The sequence below is a fragment of the Rhynchophorus ferrugineus genome, unplaced genomic scaffold (genome assembly GCF_030347505.1).
Source record: "Rhynchophorus ferrugineus isolate W39M unplaced genomic scaffold, kcgeb_rfMv2 rfM7, whole genome shotgun sequence".
In the NCBI taxonomy this organism is placed as follows: domain Eukaryota; kingdom Metazoa; phylum Arthropoda; class Insecta; order Coleoptera; family Curculionidae; genus Rhynchophorus; species Rhynchophorus ferrugineus.
Genome location: NW_027472586.1, coordinates 14,205,070 through 14,224,867, shown reverse-complemented (window position 1 = coordinate 14,224,867; position 19,798 = coordinate 14,205,070). Strand labels below are relative to the sequence as shown.

Genomic DNA, 19,798 nt, shown 5'->3' with positions numbered 1-19,798 from the left:
TTGACGTTAACATGTTACACGTGTCATAGATGTCATTTTATGCTACCATCAGATTAAAAAAATCTGATATTTTTTCGGTTCTGATAAAAGGCAGGCTGGATAAAAGCGTGAAAATACAACTAGTTATCGCGTATTTACACGTTGTTGGGAACGCAGTGCCGCGCCTCTGCAGCCATTCGCGAGTCCTCTGTCACACGCAAGCGATCGGCATAGTGAAGCCGAGAGCGATATCAAAAATCGATTTTTTTAGTGGACCAACGAGCCGGCCCTTTTGGGCGCTTCTCGTTTTCGCAGTGTCCGCGAAGTGGTGGCGACGGCACCACGTCTCTGTAAGGCTCAGTCCCTCGACGGCGAAAAATGGCGGAAGCTACAGGTGTGTCAAGTGTGAACCCCAATGCAGAGATTGTAAGAGGACAAGTGTTTGAGGTCGGTCCCCGATATACCAACTTAGCCTACATTGGTGAAGGAGCGTATGGAATGGTAGTGTAAGTAATAGCAGTATTTTGAAAGCATCGGTTCTCATTGTGTCTTTATTGATGCCGAAGGGCTGATAGGGATTGATGTGAGACTAATGTTAAGAATTAAACTCATATTGTTTCGGTGAAATATATGACGTATACAATGTATTACTCGTGTTGGGAATCCGTTTATAGTAAGAAGAAAGTAATTTAACGGAACTAAAGACAAATGTAAGGTTATGTTTTCGCAACAATGATGGGTTCGAAATTAACGTATAATTAAAATGTATCAAGTTAAAGATTAATATGCACCTCTGATTGTTACTGTTGTAATAAAAGGATATCATTATACGTCATTAATATTTGAAATTATAATTTTACTATCAACATAAGATCGTGAGTTTTGATTGTTACTTTTACTCGTCGTTCGTGTAAGGCGTTGTTTTTTTTTTGTAAATATTTGTTGTTTGTGGTAATGTATTGTGCCAATACTGAGAACATCATTATATTCTATTAGTCATGTTATTACATTATTTTTTATGTGTTCATTTGTTCTTATTTGTAATGAATTTTTGTAAAATATTCTAATCTTGTTATCTATTATCAAAATTACCTAATCGTTTTTTTTTGCCGTAGAGTCTTCTCTTAAGTACATCAGATATCATGCAATATATCATATTCGATATCCAATAGTCATAAAAAGCTCACTTTTAAGCAGTTCTATTTAAAATTGTGGTTTGCTATCTCATATATTTTAATTCTTATCAGTTCAGTTAGCTGACGTATTAAATTTTGCAAATAACTGAGTTTCATATGTGTAATCTCCATCACTTAAATATCTTTGTTTAATGTTTGATGAGATGTACAAACCTCAAAATCCATTTTATAACCTTGCAATCCTAACAATTTATATTTATTTTAATGTCGATTGTAGTCATATTTTGCGTGTTTATGATTTTGCTTTTGATAGAACCCATATCAGTAATATAACACCACAGTTTATTTATTTATATAGTATTTTGCTTTGAGTTTGTCAGATAATGAGATGAGTATATATTTTTATCAATACACAACAATTATATGAAATGTGTCAGAAATATATTTTAGTATAATATTCCTAATACATAATTGATTTCAACAATTTGTTGACTCATTTACAAAAGAGCAATACAATAATATTATCCGTGATGCCTATCTGTTTTGTGCTTTTAATGGTGCGAGAGAAACATCAGTTTATACGTTTTCCCTTATCAGTTTTTCCTGATTGATTTTGATTTTTTGTCAAACGCTGACCCAAAACGTTGGTATTCATCTATTGAAAATATGTATTTGTCAATAATAAGCACAGTTAAGTTATTGTGCTATACCAGTTATCAATTTATTTGATGTTCATATATTTTCACGTGAACATCCGCAACTTACTGTTGACTTTTGATAACATTTTAAAGGGTTCTTCCGACGCGTGGGAAAAAATTAACCGAATGTACTGTCGACTTCGACCCCTCATCAATCTCCCTCCATCGTCAACATCGCCGTCGCCGCCTTGCTATCTTCCTCCTCGTGGTGGTGTGGGCCGACATGAGTTTATTATATAATTGAATCTGCAGATGATTAATTATTTTTTAACGACGTTTGTCGGTAGTTACAGATCGGTGTTTATCTAATCGAGATTCTGTGGTAATTCGTTTTCGATGGAGATTTGCGAGTTAATGGTTCCTATTATTTGGGTTGGAACGCCGCCGATAGTTTTTGCATACAGTACATTTAAATAAGCTACTAACGATGTATCCGATTGTTTATACTTTGATTGTTTCAGGTCTGCGTTAGATACCGTTACGAACACGAAGGTTGCTATCAAGAAGATATCGCCGTTCGAACACCAGACCTACTGTCAACGGACGCTCCGAGAGATCAAAATATTGACAAGATTCCGACATGAGAATGTGAGTTTTGTTGCCTCGTCCTGACAGTGACCATTTCTTGTTAGCATAGTTGTTAGGAATGATTCACTCTTATAATTTTTAAGTTAGGTCGGAGGTGAGCAAGTGATTTTAAATGTGGTCTGATATACTATTGCATACTTGTTTTTATTTTTCTTCCTATAAATAATTAATTTGCTTCGTTTAAATAATCATATGAAACATAATGCAAGAAATTACATAGTTTTATTGAGTTACACATGCGAAATTTGTGAGTTCATTATTTGCAAACGATTTATTCATTCTCGAGGAAGATGAAACATAATTACCGCAAAAATTTTAAGTCGATACAATTTTATCTCTATGACGAATGGTTTGGAAGACCTCCATAGCAACTTCATAAGAGATTTGATATTTTTATGACGAAAAACAGATACGCCATGAATTATTGTAGATCCTATATTAGTTTTCTACATCTTCGTAATTCTGTGTTAACGGCTTTTAATTATTTCATAAAAGCTACAGCTAAGGATATCCCGGTCATGCGTGCGTGTCCAGGTTTTGCAAGAAAGAGGTTCCTTGTTCTTTACTTGCACTAAGAAATCTCATAAAAGCAATGAGCTTTACTTCATTATTTATTTCAACCTAGCACTAAGTTTTCCATAAAGAACTGCCTAATAAATTTTATCGTGATAAGATTGTCCCCTGTTTAAACTTGCATTCATATCCCTCATTTTCTTTGCTAATATTTTTTTTTTGTTAATAATTATTAGGATCCTGTCAGTAGAGGCCACTTTATCATAACTAATATTAGATTGTGTTGTCTTCAATACATTCTTTCCTCGATACTCGATAATCTTATGAAAATGGGTATTTGTTTAGCGTGTCACGTGATTCATAGTGCTATAGTGTAGCACGAATCGCGACTTCTGACGGGCCTGACGACAATGGTATAGCATAACTACTTATAAAATTCATTATTTTACTCTCCCATAAAATGGTTTCTGACTGTGTGGTCCTGCTTTTGTGAATATTTTCCCTGTTTATGCAGCAAATTGGCAAGTCTAGATATGATTGAAATTAAATAGTTTTTTCCGTTGTCCAGTCGTGGTTGTGCTGAAATAAAATGTTTTTCATCATTTTTTATAAAGCTGTGTCTCAGATTTTGAAGCTCATCATTTGTCTACCCATTTTCGTACTTAATCAATATATCGGAAGCATGAACCAGGCAGACTATGCTACATTAACCTGTACAAGTGAGAATTAAAACGTTTGGCGGATATGCGAGAACTTCACGTCTATAGCAGTAGTATATGTTCGCCATTCTTGTAACGTATGGTTGGATGCAAGAGGATGATTTTATGTGTGTTTATTAGTCGTTATTGTTAGTAATTTCAGGTTAGTAACGACCAAAAAACTATCCTTTTGACGTTGGTGGACCGTAGCGTTTATAGTTTCCATGTTTTTTTTTATTTGTTGTAACCGCTTGGAAATAGCCGCTTCGGTAGTTTGGGCTCCTAGTTCGGTCGCGGTAGTAATCTCTTATTGCGTTGATCTCGTCACCAAACGGAACTTGAAATTCCAGATATTTCGAAGCTATCCAAGGCACTGCTCATCACTAATATCGAAATCAGTCACTTCTAAAACGGTTGTAATGAATAAATAATTACACATTTCGTAAGATCGTGTTTGAGAAGCTCTTATTTTGGATTTCCAAAACTGATGACATTGTAAATTCTTCTAGTCTGAGAGGATACATAAGTCACATTTTGTGTTCATTTATTAACATTTTAAGCTCGAAGAAAAAATCTGTAAAAATTAAGAATAGATAGATACCGAATATATTGAAAATTAAAGACCGAACGTCCGTTTTTGAGGTGGCTTGTTATTTGATATTGGCGGATGTGTGGTTTCTTGAAAAATAGTCCGGATGCCTAGGGGTGTTGAAAAAGGTTTCATGCTGTTTAAAAATAAAACATTAAATGTGCGACGAGGTAATTCGTTTTTTAAACGTTTAAATAAAATGTTAAGTTTATTTACAATAACTTTTATTTGGCAAAGTGATTATCATCGGAAAGAAGTGTTTAACAATATTGGACAAATATCAATTTGGTGCTTATTAGTTAAATAATAAAAATTAAATAGCCATTTATCAAATTCTTCAAATAAATATCAAGACATTTAGACTTTCTCATAGTTAACGAATCACATTTTAATAGAGAATAAACAGGTCTGCAAGAAAAAAGCTGTTTAGGTTTTTCAACCGATTTCCGAACTGAACGAGATGGAGAAAAGATATCAAGCAAAAGAGAAGCCCCACTCAATATCAGATTAGTGTTGGATGCTTCAGAGAAACCTTCCAAATTTTCCCACAGATCTCGTCCTATGACAAAAAGGAAGCATTCATCATTTTCGTACTCAGCAGATCCAAAAACATAAACAATTACATCACAAAACCTAAACAGCTGATTTGGTGGGCGTTTACGATAGTCGCGGGTTCGAATGCTGCTGGGACATGATCGTAAATGTATGTTTGTGATTGTTTCTAATTGAGATTGTCCTTAAGGCAAGAGTGCAGAATCCGACAAGGAAAATAATCCCAGTCACGCCAGTAATCAGGCTGGGTAAGACGGGATGTCTTCTGGGATGATTTCCAAGTCGCTCACTCGCCGTTGCAGTTGGTAGGCTTAATGCCGAGGACCGTGGTTCGGAGCCCACATTAAACAGTAGGCCCAGTCTACATAAACCCTATTTTGTAACAAGGAGACTATAAAATATAATAAAAAGTAGCTCTTTGATTTTTTGCAGACCTGTGTTATCGAATAGTTACCATATCTATAGAGTGTAATATTCTTGGTTTTCAACTGTTTTCTGAAATTCCGAATTACAGAAACAACAGATAGCTTTTTCAATCTAAATATAAATACTTAAACAATATTTTTTAAATAAAATAAACGATTCTTGGTTTTAAACTGTTTTCTGAACTTCCGAATGACTGAAACAACAGATACCTATTTCAATCTAAATATAAGTATTTAAACAATATTTTTTTTAAATAAAATAAACGTATTATTAAACCGCCAACAAACCAGCTTTTTGAATGATTGAGGAAATTGAGTTAAGAATAGACATTTACTTCAACAAAATAAAGGATGGACCATATGATGGGATGATGTCAGTAATCAACATTCAAATATATCAAAAAATATAATGTACATTTACTGTCCCGACGACCGAAAAAGCTTTTTGTCCTGGAAAATATATCGCCTTTTTACAAACCTAGGATGCTAACTTCCACAATTTTTGGATTTTTTTAACGTTTTGTCTGCGTTTGTACAGCTTCATTGTTTACTAATTGTATACTGACGTCATATGATAACGGCAAATGTTTGTTGTCTAACGGTCTGTAGGGTATAATTTGACGATATAATTTTCAAAAAATTAAGTATGAATGTTCATTCAGATTTTTTAAGTATAGCGTGTCTTTTTTTAATTTTTAACTGAATGTTTCGTGTTTAGTGTTTCTAATTACTTTTTTATTTCCAGATTATTGATATCAGGGACATACTTAGAGCCGTAACTATTGATCAAATGAAGGATGTCTATATAGTACAATGTCTCATGGAGACAGACCTTTATAAACTTCTTAAAACACAGGTAAGTTTGCTTAAGATATAAACATAACAAGATTTTGATTTAGTGCATAGTAAAAAGTGAAATTAATTGATTTCTCTAAATGCTCATTATTATGCAAATAATACTGCTCTTTTTGGATTAGTTTGGATGTGATTTGCTCCTATTGTAGTTGACAACAAAATAAGTAGTTTATGAAATATGTCTCCCTTTCTTTGTAACAAATATCTTCTTGATATTTTGATACTTCATAACTTATAACCTACAGCACATCTTCAACTTTTAAACTTACTGAATGAAGTTAGTACAAGTCAGTAAGTACTAGGCCTAACTAATAAAACAAATTTTACTCAATATTCAACGTTTTCATGAAGATATGCCCCTTCAAATGTTATACATTCCATCCAGCACACCTTAGGCGTTAAACTTCTTCAATCTCTTCTTCATAGAAGCGTTCGCTTGAGGTTCAATTCAATTTACAATTATAGCGAGAGAGACGAGTTTTAATATGTTAAGTGGTTACATGTGTTTTTATTAGCGATATCTATTGCTGAAAATGCAAGGCATTGATATAATTTTTAAACTTGATGGTTTTGACATTTCTCTGCGTAAAATAAATCCATTTAGTATTATTGAGTAATTCGGTATATACAGAGGCTAATTATAGAAGGCTCAGACTTTCATTTTCGACATTTATTACTTTTACTTAGTCCAATTATGTTGGTTCTATTTCGGTTTTGATTTCGAATATTTAAAAGGAGTGATTTTAATGTCAATGACAAAGAACAACCTAAAAAGTTGAAGACAATCAATTGCTAAATTTACTAGACGAGAACCCAGCACAAACGCTCAAAGAACTTTCGGACAGTTTAGATGTTGATGAAACAATTCAAAAGGGGGAATGGCTGAACAAACTCACCATTTGATGAACCTTAGGTTGGATGACACAAGACACGGTAAAATAAGCCGAACACGGAAAAGATAATGACTCTGAGCGTTGCGTCTTCAGAAATGAACTCTCATGAAGTTCTAACGTCCTTGGGACGTGTTAAGATATCACATCTGGCAAATACAACCCCCGAAGAAACATCAACAATGTTGCCATTCATGGTAATTACTAAGTATTTGCAAAGGCGACAAATTTTACAATTAGAAAAAAACGGCAAACCCGCCTAAGTCATTTACATACTCCTTCAACCCTTAAACATAAACGACCCAAAATTAGAAGTTATAAAATATTACACTACTAGATGGAATTCTAAGTACCATATAGTCTATTCAAAGTTTTTTTGTACATACGTCATCAAGATGTTTAATGTATTGCCTGCCACAATTTGTAAATTTGTTTTAGAATCAGACAATATTTTACTTCTCATTTTATTCTAGTTAAAAAGAGACACAATACTGTCTGATTAGTTCGAACACGTAAACGAATGAGCGTGTCAAAGTCGTCCGTTTGTCAGACGTATGCAAAATTCTTGAAAGCAATAGTGATAAGCGGTTATAATTCTAACCTAAGCTATTGTGGCTATGTAATTAACTGTAGTTTTTAAATGTACTATAATATTAAAATAAATTATATTTGATAACATTTTTGTTCATTAATTTATTTAGATTAGAATTTTGTTGTATGTCAAAACCAAACTGAACTAAAATTTAGAGTTGATGCGGCAACATTGCGACGTTTTGACGTCACAAATTTAGATGACGTATGTACAAAATAACTTTGAATAGACTATATATATTCATTCCGAACGATTTTTGATTTCCTTGAATGGTATCCATGTTTTTGTCTGTTTTAGAAAAACAAATATCGAGAAAATATAAACAAGTAATAATAATAATAATAATAATAATACGAACTGTACAAGAACAAATAGACTGTAAAAAAATCCTAACTTTACAAAACCGAGCTTATCAGTACCAGGGTCAAAATGATCGCTGTAGTTCGTTGGATTCTACCTCTCAATTGCTTCTAATTGGCAATGTCGCAAAATCATTCGGAAACTACCGAATTTTAACGAATATCGGTTAGGATTCTCCAAAATAAGCCACTACTTAATAATACACAGTAACTCAACACAGTAACATGTGTGGTAAATCCTTTAAACTTAGTTTTAGGCCTTATACGGGTATTGAGGGTTATACCTAAAGTTTGAATAACTCCAGTTTTCAAGGGTATTAAAACGTTGTCCGTGAGTGCTTAAAAACAATGCTGCGTATGGTGTTCATAACGGTGCTTGTTACGTTATGAGCGCGACCATCCCGTAAACCAAGATGGGCGTTTTCCTCGTATGACTTTTTCGTGTTGTTATTCGGGCGTACACTCGATAAACTTAATTTAAAATTAATACGAATAAAAGGAAAACAAACCGCCGCTGCGTCGGTCCATTTCGCTTTTGTGATGCTAATAGGGCGGGATCAATTTGAATAAATGTGCGCTCGAAGTGGCACGTTGATCGCGAACGGCGATATAAATTGAAATTTCAACACACACATCCCCCATGGATCGCGTACTCGGCCGCCCTTTTACCTTTACCCGATGCCCTCTGCCCTTTCCGCGTCTCAAAAACGCGTTGGACTTTTTCCCCAGTGTCTGATTGAAACGGGCCTACTCGATAGTTCCCTCGGTGAATTATGCAACGCAATAATGTAATATATTTTTTCTATTTTTCCAGAGACTAAGCAACGATCATATTTGCTACTTTCTGTACCAAATTCTTCGAGGCTTGAAGTACATACACTCGGCCAACGTGCTGCATCGGGATCTGAAGCCCAGCAACCTGTTATTAAACACCAATTGTGACTTGAAGGTAAGAGTGGTGCTCGAATAAGGAAACAAGGCTAATATTTTTTATATATTTTTTTATTATCTATTATAGCAATCTAGTAAGTTAACACTAATAAGCTATTTGTTTTTATCCTAATTTACTACGGTTTTAAAATTACAAACTAGGTTTTCTACTATATACACTTTGCGTTTAACATCTATGTCATTGTTTTTAATGTGCACTGAGTTTTACTTATATCTTCAGTGAAATAGGTTAAATGGTTTTACTTTCTTTAATCTTCTGACTAAGCCACCATTATGTAGGAGCTGGAGAACCTCAACATTGATGTGCTGAGATTCTGTTCATGTCTTTGTTATCATCAGCTTCTACCTTCAGACAGAGTGTCGTTACGAATCTACCATAGTTCATCAACAATTCCTCGCAGTACCTTGTTTTGGAATCTTTGTATGATATTTCTTGGCTAGTACAACTCCATAGTCGAACACCATAAGTCCACACTGGTTTCAAGACATGTTGGTAAAGCAAAAGTTTATTATATACTGACTTAGTTTAGTTTAACATCAAGAGTTATACTGAGATATTTCTCTGTATTTCCATACGGGATTACTTGCTGATTTATATTTACTAGCTTATGCTTGATTCTTTTGTTGCTGCAATCATTATGCACTGATTCATTTTGATGCGCCATTTTTCTGTCTAGCATTGTATTTCGACAATAGCTGTTTGTAACTTTTCGGTTCATTCAGTCTTGTTATCTCTGCGAATATAGCAACAACATTTCTTCATTGAATGTAGACAAGTTGCGAGATAAAGGACCCAATACACTTCCCTGTGGCACACCTGCTTGTACTTATATCGCTTTCCTGTATCGGTCAGTTATATATGACCCTGAAATGTTTGAATATAGGTCAGGGAGAAGCATTTTAATCTTATGCATTAAATTCTCGAGCCAAACTTTATTGAAAGCTTCTAAAAATATTGCAGAAGACATTTAATTTTTTTCTAGTAATTTTTCTATGACATTGGTGATTCCGTAAACCTGATCAATTGTGGAGTGTTGTTTCCTGAAACTAAATTGATGATTCGAAATAAGGTTTATCCTTTTCAGTAGATATTTTTCAAATAATTTGGCCATTGTCGGAAATAGTAATAACGCAGTTTAATGAGGTGGCTTATTCATAATTACTTCAGCCACATTCCACAGTTGTGGTACATACTGTAGTCTGAATGAAGCATTTATTAGATTCATAAACTTAATTAGTTAAGACAAGAATATTAATAAATTTAGGTGATAGCTCTAAAGAGTACCCAATAATAACAATCGTCAGTTGGGAACTGTGAGAATAGTATTATTGAAATCAACAGTCCTATATTTGCTAAGAAAAATCAAAATTGTATTGATGACAAACCTACTGAAAAATTTTGTGATGATAATTTGAAGATATAGATGCAAATGTATTTGACAGGGCTACCAAAATATTCATTTTACATAGTTAATAGTAACTACAACACAAAAAAGGTTTAAATTACATGGTGGATATTTGATTTTTTTTTTAACTTTTAGCAGTCTGTGAAAGATAAATTGTATCCGATATTGTATGTAATTAGCTAGTAATATTTGAGTAAATTGCACAAATTTTAATTTTAAAGTTTATTTTAATAACATAATAACAGCTTAACAAACTTATAAGCAAATGCGACTAAACGTCTACTATGAATTCTTAAATTAGATCTCTGCTTAGTTTCGCTTATTTTACTTGACTTTATGGCAACATTTGGGTTCAAACATCGACTATAAGTATTGTCCGAAATGTCCTTCGAAACTTCTGTTTACATACACATCAGGCTGTAAAACTTAATAAAATCACATTGTACCCTTAACCTGGTAAAATATAGATCGATGTACAAGAAACCAGATATTTGATAAAAATCAGGCATTTTGTAATCACTTGATTGGCACTTGTTGAAGGTTTTAATTTAATTAATCTCTTTTTTTGAATTTTGAGAATATATGGTCGTTCAGTAGTGAACAGCAGTGAGTTCAATTAGACGCCCATTTTCTTCTGTCTGGTTGGCATTCGAATCTTGTAGAAACATACACGAAACTCATCACATTATATTAAATATAATTTACATATTATTTTATAACTGAAAAAAGAAAAAAATTAACAAAATAAATGAGACTTAACCTCAATTTTGTAAATAGTGTTATTTACCTCGATATTACGTTAATTACACTTTAGACATAATTAAGGATAGTGAATATTTACAGTAGAATGATATTATTGCTGTGAATAAATTACCGATGTTCAAAGTATACCAGCTGGTTCCTGCCTTTCAAGATGACATTTTTCTGCCTTGGAACAAAAATACACAACTTGTTTGGACTTTTTACCGACGTGTAGTAACATTAGGGGCCATCATATCATCGATACACATTAGAATGTCTAATTGTAACACATTATTAAAATAATGTATAAATAAGACATGTACCCATACAAACGTCCGGTGTGGCCAAAACAGTTACGTCACGCGCAGATTTGGTGCATTTTAACGCGAATTTAAAATTACACTATCTCAAACATCAGTTTTTCTTTCACATCCATTTTTTTGCATGCCATAAAAAATCTAGCGATAAACAAATTAAAATAAAAGAGCAGGAAACTGTAACCAACGAGCCAATTCAGCTTAGTGAATTTCAAGCTGAAATGCAACAATATTTCAGTCAGTTAGCAAACAGATTAGAAATATTAGAAAAATCCCGAAACCAGATAAAGAAAAACAAAAAGGAGTAATTCGTTCTTAAGAATTATAGCATGGAACGCAAATGGGCTAAATCAACGAGTCTGGGAATTAGAACTATTTCTGAGAACAAATAACATATATATATATATATATAGCTTTCATACCGGAGACTCATTATTATAAAAAAATTACCTTAAAATACGGGGTTATGATGCATACTGGTTAAATCAACATATTAAAGAATATAAACAGAGTTGCTTCGAAAAATATGTAAGTGAATTAAGCCCGGAAGCAGACAAAGGTTATTCGCTATGGAAAGCAACTCGGATATTTAAAAGACCAATTATTAGAGTACCGCCTATTAAGAATAATTGAAGTGAATGGGTTAACATATTCCAGCCGAATTATATAGAATTTAGATAGATACAAATCCTGTTTATCAGCCCGATGTAGCTGTAAATTTGATTTCTCCAATGGAAGTTGCCACAGAAATTGACAACCTCAGCTCTAAAAAGGCTCCTGGAATCGATTATATTTCATTTGGGTTATTAAAAGAGCTGCTGCAAAAAGCATCATGTTGACATACATATTCAATGAATGTTTGAGACTGGAGCATGTTCCGGAATGTCTTAAGGTTGCTCGAATAATTATGCTTAAAAAACGTGACAAATCGGCAGAACAAGTTGGATCTTACATTGACAATCGACCAAGTGCACAGAGTAACAACGTTTGTTGAAAAGGCATTCGAAGAAAATAAATACTGCCCTGCAATATTCCTGGACGTCTCACAAGCTTTTGACCGGGTATGGCATTTGAGATTAATGTATAAAATAAGCAAATTGCTACCGCAGAATTTTATGAAATTTGTTTTGGAAGAAAAATTAGGGTGTCGCATGAAGGGACATTCTCGACACTTAAACCTATTTTGGCTAGAGTTCCACAAGGTAGTGTCTTGGGACCACTCCTGTATCTGCTCCATGCTGCTAATATCCCAACAACAAAACAAACAGTACTTGGAATATTTGCTGACGATACAGTTATCATGTCAATAGATGTATCTCTGTCTAAGGATAGAGGCGGTAGAGACTGTAATATACAGCTTAATAGCTCCAAATCTGTCCATGTTAATTTTGCGTTGAGGCGAAATGACAAAACCCTAATTATATCACTTGACGGATGCCCAATTCCTCAAGCAGAATCAGCTAAATACATCTGGATGGTATGTTAAATTGGAAACATCATGTTAAACAAAAAGCAGAGTAAATTGGACTCAAAACAACTGTACTGGTTAGTCGATAGATACTCTCAACTTGACCTGAAATCCTAAAATATTTGTCAATCATAAAGCTAGTTTGGACCTATGGTGTGCAAATATGGGGTTGCACTAAATCATCAAAACAAGTAGTAATACAACGCACCCAAAACAAAGTTCTACGATTAATTACCATTGCTATCGCTACGTAACCAACAAAGGGCTGCACGATGACCTCGAAATCAAACGGATATACGAAGTGATCCAAGATTTCGCCATAAAACATGAAGTAAGTTTGATAAATCACAGCAACGTGGAAGCAATACAGTTACTGGACAACACGCAGGAAATCAAAAGATTGAAGCGAACCAAACCATATGAACTTGTTTAGTGTATAAGTGTATACAGTATAACTTTAGCTTAAGTACTTTAGTTTAATATTAATTTGGGAAATACATACGTATAATACTAACGTATTAATCTCGTACTCGCCTTGATCGTTTATTAATGCAAGTACAACAGAATAGTAGTAATAAATTAACTTGTAAATTAAGATTGTACTAAGAATATCTACTGTAATCCTTTTTAGATTTGTGATTTCGGCTTGGCGAGAGTTGCAGACCCTGATCACGATCACACCGGATTCCTCACCGAGTACGTGGCTACCAGATGGTACCGGGCGCCGGAGATTATGCTCAATTCTAAGGTAACTTGTCGCTATCGCCTCACCCGGCTTAGTCACACCAGTTTTTTTACCCGTAGGGTTACACGAAATCGATTGATATTTGGTCGGTGGGGTGCATCCTGGCCGAGATGCTCGTGAACCGTCCCATCTTCCCCGGAAAACACTACTTGGACCAGCTCAATCATATTTTAGGTGTGTTGGGCTCACCGTCTCAGGAAGACTTGAACTGTATTATAAATGAGAAAGTAAGAAAGGTTGCTTTCACTCCGCCAGTATACTTAACCGACTCTCGTTCTCTAGGCGAGGAGCTACCTACAGTCATTGCCATATAAACCGAAGGTGCCATGGGCGAAGCTCTATCCACACGCGGACGCTCGGGCGCTGGACTTGCTGGACAAGATGCTAACGTTCAATCCCCATAAGCGAATCGACGTAGAGGAAGCCTTGGCTCATCCTTACCTTGAACAGTATTATGAACCAACTGATGAAGTAAGTCAGATTGTTTAGATTGTTAACAGTCTTAATTGTTTTTGAAAGATTGACTAAACTTATCGTGTATTTCGGAATGATAATTCAAATATTTATTACTGATAATTATATATGTATTTCACCATAACTCTACTATTAATTGTTATTCACTGTGACAATGTAAGGCTTCATATATGTTTTTGTAAATTTTGGGATCGTGATAAGAATTGAAGAAATAAGAATATACTTCTTTGATGACTACCATCTTATGTTATCTTAAGTTTTATTTTAAATTTGTTTATAGCATTTCTTTAATAGTCATGACCGAAGTTGTGAAGAACTATTCTGTGTAAAGTAATACTGTTTTGTTTATTTTGGATCTGATGAAAAGTTCTTGGCATTATTTTAATAATAATAAAATAAATTTACTTAAACCAGAGTATACTCTGCGATTATCGATAATTTTCGCTATTTTTAGGGAGGGGGAGATCCATATTGCAATTGGTAATCCTTAAAAACTGAATCTGAATGATATAATGATAAAATGAAAACTGAATAATATAACTAATTTATCACTTTAATGAATTCAACATTACAAGTATTTCACTTTAGTTCACACATTTTTTAATATTCAGTGCTAAGAACAGAAGAACACAGTATGCATGCTATTAAAGGTTTAATCACAACATCATTTGACACAACATGACATACAGCAACAAATGCAAAATTTTAAGTTGAAATAAATTACTATTACAAGTAACAAGTCAAAAACTCGTAACTCATATATTTACAAGTATAAAACAGGACCGATTCTAAAAGCATAAACTATAACACTATTAAAAAGTGTACATGTAAAAGGTAGTAAACACAGACTTTTTACCACTACATCAATTCCACAAAAAAGGCAGAAAAGTCTCAGTCTCAGTGACCTAAAACCAGGCGCAAAATGAGACGCAGCTTAGTGAGGTGAGTCGTGCATCGTCAGTGGGTTCTGGGAGATTACTACTTCAGATTCGAATTCGTCTTCCGAATCAAGAGTCGGAACTAAATTCCAGTTCAGTCGTTATTAGTGCAGTATCAATTGCCATTGTACCAAACCTACTACTGTGTACAGCTTTACTGTGAAGCGAGAACTGCAGTCATATTTGCGTCACCTCACCAAGCTCGGTCCCATTTTGCGTTTGGCCTAAGAATTGATGAATCGTTTTCAACCGAATTTTAATTTCACAAAGCAAACTTGGCCGGATAACACAGACTACAGCGAAGTGAGCAAGATATAGGATATGATTGGCTAGTTCAGCGCGCGCGTTGTGTAGAAAATGAATAATATTTTGATTTAATTTGGTTATATATGACGTTCCCATTGTTTACGGGCGTGTATTTCGTTGAGAAGTAAATTTAACTAGCTATATTGTTTCTCTTCGAAAAATAATTCATCACAATACGATTACGGTTATCAATATTTTAGGACAATTAGTGGAATTGAAAATTGAAAAACTTAAATTCAAAATAAAATCAAACACTTTTAATAGATTCTTATTATGTTGCTCAAATTTACTAATATACATTTCTTCTTTACTAAATATCTTAATAGTATGCCTTTTAACTGAAGTATAAAAAACATTAGTGAAAACGAAAGAAAGTCGAATCGAGTCAATATCAAAGTAACAGTATCAATATAATTAATTATATATTCACATAGCATTCATGTGTTTTCTTTGCATTTTTTTGCGCCCCCAACGTACTCTAAATGTACCTCTTACGCTTGGATTCTTCTATTGTAAGTTTATTTTGCACCTAGTAGCATTTATGTACTTTGCGTACTCCAAATATGTACAATATTGTCTGCAACGATAGCAATACGCATTCCCTACATATTCTTATCAAAGGTGCGGTGATTTATATATATTTTAATAATCACTACGAAAATTACACTAATGTTACAAATTTAACATAGCTTACCAAATAGTGTTAGATAACTAGTTACATTTTATATTATTTGCCATTATATGGCTTTGAAAATTACCCTATACTGGTAAATTTCTTGATATTGTCATATCTAGAATATAATACAACAATTCTTGTTCATATTTTAATTTTAGTTAGGTTTTTCAATTAATTTAATACTAGTAATATATAGTACAGTAACAGATACTTACTGGGATTAATATATATTCATAAACTCAATTTGTCGTTTCATCCTCGCTATAATTTATACTTTTCAATAAAAAAATCTATTTTTTTTAATTTATTTCCAAATTTCTGAATAAATTGAAAACTTAACTCTAGAATTAGAAAATAATAAACATAAAAAGATGTAGATTATCTTAATGCGCATGCGCAAAACGAACCAATAATATACCATATCTTGTTCACTTCCCCGTAGTCTGGATAATACTACTTCTGTATGTCATGAACTTGTATATCTGTATAGAAATATAGTCCAACAAAATACTTAAAATCTTAAAAAACATGCATTGGCTTAATCTAACGAACTTGTTTTTTTAGCCTACCGCCGAACAACCATTCCGTTTTGACACCGAGCTAGACGACCTGCCCAAGGACCAGCTGAAAGAACTCATCTTCAAGGAGACCCTGTTCTTCAAGCAGAAGCAACAGCAAGACGATCACAGCCGGTCTATGAACACGTCATAGTCATTCGAGATAAGCGTGTAAATCAGGTTTAGTTTCGTTGGAACATGTCTGTCAGTTGGCCCCGGTCCTTTTCATTTCATCAACCGCGCCAGCACCACCACCAGTAAGCGTGCCCGGAGGATCGAAGGGGGTGGGCGACTGCGCGCGCGTTGCTTGAACATATAATTTATTTATTTCGTTTTATTTCCTTTCTTTGTTTAGGTGAGGGTGGTCAATTTGTATTCCTATTGTTTACATAAGATTCTCTTTTGTTTCTCTACTTACTTAAGATATTCATTATATAACGTTATTGTATGTTTTGTCGATTTTATATCTTAAATTTTGTACATATTAGTTCTGTATTTATATATACATATATATATTGAATATTCAAAGAGAAAAGAACGATTCATAACACCGCAATTGTTTTTAAGTTTACGCAAAATTGAAAGGCATCTGAGTAAAACGAACGCTAAAAAATACAAACTATCACAGATTTAATCTATTTTTGAAACGTAGGTTTTATAAACGATTTTAAACAAAACACTTTAAGAGAATTCACCCGTGGTCGTGCGGAACATCGATAGTGGTTGCGACATAACCAACCACGTTTTTTAGGGTTGTTAAAAGTTGTTGAGTCGTCGTATTTAAAGTTCAAAGATTCGCCCGTGTCTCCTTAAACGGTCCGTCGTTTAAGGGAAGTGGGCGGCGAGGTTTTCCATTTTTCAAGTATGTACAGTTCCAGGTTTTCCTCTTTTTTCCCCCCCTCTTCCCCCCGTTGTTACGAGAAAGAGGTGGCGCGTTTCGTTGTTTTTTTATGATAATTGTTGAATATTTAGGTGGTTTCAACTGTTGTTAAAGCTATTTAGGATAACGAAGTGCGGTGTGTTTTTTCGTTCACCGGATGATCGACGCAGTGTGGATACATATCACGATAGTTCACGATAATGTCACCCAGAGAACGCACCGTACTTTCGGACACATACAAGTCCTCAGTACTAATTGTTAAAGAGGCATCATGTAATCGTATTTATTTCGAATTTATATATCATCCACTCAATATATCTCACGTTTTCATTATGTTCCTCTCATACTACTATTATTTGTATGTATATATATATTTATAGCATTATTGAATAATTACAAGAAAAAACAAACGTAAAAAATATGAAAAAACATTCATTAAATATTTTTATCTGTGATTTATTATCGATGTCCTTGAATATGTGTAGTCAGTCGATCTTCAAGTAAAAAATGATAAATTGTTCCGAAAAAAATATTGATAACAGTTCCGATCTGCCCTATCGTAATCATCAATTTGTCCAACTTTCGAGCCGTGTCCCACCAGAGTAAGATAGAGACGGAGAAAGAACTCCCTCAACATCAACAATAGTTTCAAACCTTCGTTATTGTCGTTGCATTTATCCGAGAACTTTTGCCGTTTTAAGGTCTATAATTAATCTTCAAACAAGCATATTGGCATACTTTAATCTCTAAATGTGTCCAGAAGTTTTATCTAGATGTTTCCAGTACGTTTGCATCTAAATGTTCGTTATTTTCTAATGTAATTATTGGAATATAACCTACGAGGATGAGATGTTAATTGTATTTATTATTTTTTAATCATTATATAAGTTTTAAATTTATTCCGTGTTTTATTTTTGACCATACCTATACCGATCGATATGTACATAACCCATATTTCACTTCTAGCAATACTTCAATTTAATAAGCGATATAAAAAAATATTGCAAGCCACAGTTCTATTAAAAATATATGCAAAGATGGTTGCGTTAAAATAATGATGGTCATTAACAAATCTAGTGTAGGGCATAATCAATAAATGATCAGATGTTACAATCAAGGTTTTTAGCATATTATCAATATAGTTTTGTTAATAAAATATTTTCTTGTAATTTTGAAAAATATTAATCTCTTTGATATAAATATGTTTAAAAACAAGTAGAATATTAGTGATTTGATTTTTACAGGCGTATGCCAAAATAGCCGTAAGTTCCTGTTTTAAAAATACAGTAGAGAAATGATTAGGGAGATTATCATGCGTCAATCGATTGAAAGATACAAACCTCATCACTATTAGATGGGTCGACCAATTAATCTGAGGCGTTTGACAGCATAATCTTGAAAAATGATATCTTTTCGGCCGCAACATTGTCAGTAATAAAACATGTATTCATGTAAGGGTTACCTATAGTGATAGATATACATTATTGGGTTTACACATTTACCGCCCGTAGGATATTCAAATTTTGCCGCCTCTACTGACCCCTACCATTCGATACTCTTATTCACAATGATATTAATTACATTTCTTTTGCGAATGAAATTTTGTAATTACTAAAATATTGTTTTCTATAGTAGTCAAATATCATATTTTTCTATTAATTCTTGGAAGCTCGTTTTCTTCATGTGTATGTTTTCTTTTTTGTAAGACAAAAAATATTTTTGAGTCAAATTTTGCTACCTACTCAGCCTTCAACTATATCCGTCACTGATTGGGTAACAATATTAAAATTAACGTTAGACATAATCCTTATTGTTATTCAACTGATTAACGCTAATGTGTACAAGGAATAATTATATTATATAACTTTTAGTAAAATTTTGAAAAAATTAGCACCAAAGACGGGTGCACGCAGTGGACGCCCAAAAGAGGTTGTTACCGACGAAAACATTTAAAAAATCCACAAAATGAGTTTTAATGACCGTAAATTGAAATTGAATGGAATAGCAAACACTAAATATTTGGGTAAAGCTCTGTGAAAAGTGAGTGCCGCGCGAACTCAATTTTGATCAAAAACAACGACGAGTTGATGATTCGGAGCAGTGTTTGAAGATGACCAAGCGTAATAAACCCGAGTTTTGGCGTTGATATGTGACAATGGATGAAATATGGATCCACCATTTCACTCCGAAGTCCAATCGACAGTCATCCGAGTGGACTGCACACGATGAACCCGCTCCAAAGCGTGGGAAAACGCAACAGTCTGCTGACAAGGTTATGACGTCTGTATTTTGGGATGCGCATGGAATAATTTTCATTGACTACCTTGAAAATGGAAGGACCATCGACAGCGACTATTACATAGCGCTATTGGACCGTTTGAAGGATGAAATCGCCGAAAAACGGTCCCATTTGAAAAAAAAAAGAAATATGCACCAAAACAATGCACCGTGTCACAAGTGAGTGA

General features: G+C 33.8%; 1 protein-coding gene across 2 annotated transcripts; it reads left to right on the top strand.

Annotated features, from left to right (window-relative positions):
* Nucleotides 1–5: 5 nt before the first annotated feature.
* Nucleotides 6–18,232, top strand: rl (Mitogen-activated protein kinase rl). Of its 2 annotated transcripts, none has more exons than XM_076410155.1 (8): nt 6–485; nt 2,275–2,401; nt 5,924–6,034; nt 8,689–8,823; nt 13,389–13,505; nt 13,562–13,729; nt 13,785–13,973; nt 16,461–18,232. In XM_076410155.1, exons 1-8 carry the CDS (start codon nt 358–360, stop codon nt 16,605–16,607), a joined length of 1,122 nt encoding a protein of 373 aa, XP_076266270.1. In that variant the 5' UTR covers nt 6–357; the 3' UTR covers nt 16,608–18,232. The 2 variants fall into 2 exon arrangements, with proteins under 2 accessions (XP_076266270.1, XP_076266271.1); XM_076410156.1 differs by lacking the exon at nt 6–485 and adding an exon at nt 2,190–2,216.
* The last annotated feature ends 1,566 nt before the right edge of the window (nt 18,233–19,798 follow it).